Raw genomic sequence first — 3,941 nt, forward strand, 5'->3', positions numbered from 1 at the left:
CCCACAATAGACGATCAAACACACATCTACTACCATCTGCTGTAACATTCTTCTCCTCCACCTTCTCCGGCTCCACTTCACCCGGCCGTATAGACAGAAGATAGTCTACAAACCTACCACCCACAATGCCCTCAGAAGCCCTACACACACACCCCCCTGTTATTACTCATCAACAGCCTCATGGCCCCCTATGATAGGCTCCAAGTCAGCCAACTCCTCTAACATCGACTTCTGACAAAACCCCCCAACCGTACCATCTCCCCAACAGAATGCCCGACAACGGCAAGTCTCACCTTATCCGCATATTTTTGAGCATCCTCTAGAAGAACCTGAAAGTCAGCGATTCACTATCTCACTGCACCACACAGGTCCCGTAAAATCGTAATGTGCCTTAGGCGTATGCGTTAGAGAATCATGATAAAAGAAGCACCTATACTCCTGCAGTAATGAAAGGTTATTCAAGTAGGTGCAGAAAAGAAGGAGGCATCATATCTTCGGAGGCGTACAGTCTACAACTCCTACCAACTCCGTCCGTGGCTCACAGTGGCAGCTCTCAAAAGGTCATCCTCCCACGCCCACCTGTCCAACTTCAGCTATGATCTCCAACCTTTCATCGTCCCCATTGCCTTGGAAATGCTTCCACACATACTCGTGCACTCCAGAGACCGCCTCAACCGGCAGCTGCGAGGATGTTGCTGCTGATGATGATGATGCTACACCCTCTTCTTGAGAAGATGAGGACGACCTGAACGATAAGCCTCTCGAAACGAAACTCACTACGGACAGTATCAGACAGCTTACCCAGCAGTGTTGGCCACTTCACTGGAGCTCATCGGAGCCGCTGCCTCTCCATCAGCCTACAATAAATTATTACAAAAAGCCGACGGAGCGAAGCGGATCACCTTCTGCGTGACATCCCCTGCCTTGGTCGGTCTGGTCGGACTCCAGCTCCTCTCCGATGCCCACTCACATGCACCCACCGATCCATCACCTGAAACAGGCTACTACTCAACCTAGACACCCAGCAACAGACTTCCATTCAGAACACAGGCTCACTCTCTAACATAGAGAGCTGGTCTAAACGAGACGGGTTGCCGTATTCACTATTGAAAGCAGGCAAAGCGCCGCAATGCTAGACGCCACTACCACCGTAAAGTTAACGGCCTATTCAGCATCACGTTTCCGTCGCATATTCTCTGTACAAGCCACATCGGTCAGGATTCGTTGGAGCTCGAAATTTTACCATTCCAGTTTGCACAGTTATACCCGACTACGCTATCGAGCACAGTGTCATGTTCCCCTCAACCTAGAAGGAGCCTCTCCCCTCTATCTTACTCAGAGACTCTAAACCAGCCTCGCCCATCGTCTCCTCCTCCAACGCCCTGCCTCCTCTCCGCAAAGGGCTTGGATGCACCTTCGAGTTCCGTGTACTCATCTTCTGACGTTTGCCCCCACTCCGTCCGGCGACTGTTGCCGACTTGGTCGGGCCCGAAGAAACGGACCTGTCCCGAACAATACTAAAAATGAACCTCCTTAAACCCTTCCCCCACGACAATACACTTCCCACTCCATTGACAGACAGCTGCCCGGTTATCACGTTGTCTCGGAAAACGCCTCTTCCCAGGTCCTATTACGGTTCTCGTTTTCGTCTAACATTCCTCTTGAGGGCGCCTCCAGCTGCCACGAGCCGAACCACCCGATTGGCAGCCTCCCCTCGAGCTCCCCAAACATCCCTATTGGGCTGTAGGATGACTCGATTCGTCACTGAGGAAGAGGAAGCTACTGCCGCAGCTGAAGAGGATGATGAGGGTGACGAGTCTCGACTCATGGGAGTAGACGACAAAACTGCTACGAAGCACAGAACGCTACTTCATAGGAAGTGGACTTCTCAGTGACGTTGGACGAGCATCTCCTTCCAACCCAAATCGTGTTTATAAACAAAGAAGAATACTCGTGTTCAAATATTGCTCCTATCAGAATACTACGCGTCTGATATAGTAGAGCGGATGAGACCAACAAATACAAACTCTCAGGCGATCGCTGATGAGGGGTGCATTCTACGTGTGTCAACATAGTACGGCTCAGAGTTTATACGACTATGTCCGACTATTCTCGCGCTCGCCATCTTCGGGCAAGCGCCAACCGCAACAAGTGCACAACACAACGCAATGGTGGAAATCGCTATTTGCAGTTGGCGCTGGGCTCCAGTGGTGCTTTACATGGGGACTCCTCGCTGGGGAGGGCGCAATAAGATTGCGCTTCTGGGCATGACATTATATGGTTGCTATCACATCTGGTTAGCATGAAATTACATGTCATATCTATATTGCCAGTGATTCAGCTTCCTGACTTCCTTCTCCCTTATCGAAATGCAAGGTGGAGGGCGTGGCCACTAGTGACGCTCCGGTTACTGCTAAGCAATCAAACGCCATGTCCAGACCCTGGAAGTATCTGGAAAATAGCGAGCGCCTGAAACGGCTGGTGCGCGATGACGGTAGCAGGCTTCTCTTTGGTGAGCATTGTGGCTCTACGGTGTTTATGTATAGACCTTATTAAGGTTGCTCTAGTTGTAGTGATTCACGCATGAGTCTCATGGATTAGACTGTCCGTAACCTTAGTCATCTAGCTCAAGTTCCTCTTATAGTTTGCCCTTTCTCGTCGCGTCGAGTTATACAGCTTAGTGGAGATCACAAACACCCAGACGCGTCGGAACAAGACAAGGTCGAGGACGGCAAGAAGAAAAAGCCTTTTCAGAAGCCTTGTGCGGCACAAGGCTTGTCATGTGTTTGACGGCAGCCGTCATGGTCCTCCTACGCGGAAGCGAATCGATGGATCGTGAATCGAATCGAGAGATATATCCCATGCTGTAGGTGCCTGTCTTGGCAGCCATCCTATCCGACGTTAGCAACGCCAGTACAGCAGCAACCCACACGGGCTTCCACTTCTTTGGATCGGATGATACGACTTGGATTCACTCTAAAGATTTCTAAGCCATTAACTCAAAAGATTACTTCATGTTTGTGATCATCCCATCTGAAGCAGTTAGATTGCCATCGGAGGCCATGCATTGCATTATGCAATTCGCATACTATGTAACTCCGTTCCTATAAAGAACGGGAGATGAGCAGACCAAAACTGAACAGCGAGTCTGTATGGATCAAAAGCTTACCCAGAGTTATGATTGTGGTGTCTATGGCGCACTGGATATCGGCAATCTCTGGCTCGGGCCTTACAGTAGGTGAAGTGATCGTTGAAAACTCAGTTTGTGTTCCGGAATACATTTGTCCGGACGTAACCCTCGTAAAGTACGGTCTACTGACATCCCCATCATGGGGACCCCATGTTGTGCTCAAGTTCAATGCTCCACTAAAGACTACTCAGGAGAGAGGCCCTCCATGGGAAGGTACCTACTGGAGTCCAGTAACTGGACTTTCTGCCTCAGAGTTGCCCACTACTCGAGATATAACAGGTACGTTACGTACCGTACGTACTACGCGAGAAGTTGCGATCGGCTCGCTATTCGCGAGTCGCTTATGCAGGTGAATCAATTCCAACGCGCATGCATGCTAGACTTCCGCATACATGGCACGCAAACGAGGCACTGACTCGGACAGGCCAATTCCACCGCCTTCCCAACTTGAACGAAATCTTCCCCTTTACGTGCGTGAAACCGTGCGCCATGCCATGCGATGACACCGCAAAATCAATGGTGAGTTGCCATACGAAACTTATGATCCAGTCTAGTGTACCGAAGTAGAAGTGGTAGTAAGTACTGTACGGGTCAAGATCTCAGCCTAAACTATCCGCTTAAGCATCGCCGACTAATGTACGCCTACGGCGCTTCAATAAAGACAATCTAGGCTCAACGCTCGGTGCTGCCTGTCCTGGTATCAGAGCTCTCGACTCACCACTGTTTTCAGGCACCTCAACCGTAGAACATT

The 3,941-nt window shown here is 50.2% G+C and overlaps 1 protein-coding gene across 1 annotated transcript in view; it reads right to left on the reverse strand.

Moving 5' to 3' along the window:
* The window catches only part of Pmar_PMAR028386 (hypothetical protein), a gene marked incomplete at its 3' end in the record, with an annotated part of 10,828 nt that extends 8,987 nt beyond the window's left edge, over positions 1-1,841 (reverse strand). The window contains exons 1-8 of the mRNA XM_002786270.1: positions 1,635-1,841; positions 1,336-1,502; positions 903-991; positions 802-857; positions 580-745; positions 294-329; positions 167-231; positions 34-113 (exon numbers count right to left, since the gene is read on the reverse strand). Coding sequence (XP_002786316.1) covers positions 34-113; positions 167-231; positions 294-329; positions 580-745; positions 802-857; positions 903-991; positions 1,336-1,502; positions 1,635-1,828 — 853 coding nt within the window. The 5' untranslated portion in view covers positions 1,829-1,841. The remainder of the gene's footprint in view (positions 1-33; positions 114-166; positions 232-293; positions 330-579; positions 746-801; positions 858-902; positions 992-1,335; positions 1,503-1,634) is intronic.
* Positions 1,842-3,941: the final 2,100 nt, after the last annotated feature.

The sequence above is a fragment of the Perkinsus marinus genome (assembly GCF_000006405.1).
Source record: "Perkinsus marinus ATCC 50983 genomic scaffold scf_1104296931648, whole genome shotgun sequence".
In the NCBI taxonomy this organism is placed as follows: domain Eukaryota; phylum Perkinsozoa; order Perkinsida; family Perkinsidae; genus Perkinsus; species Perkinsus marinus.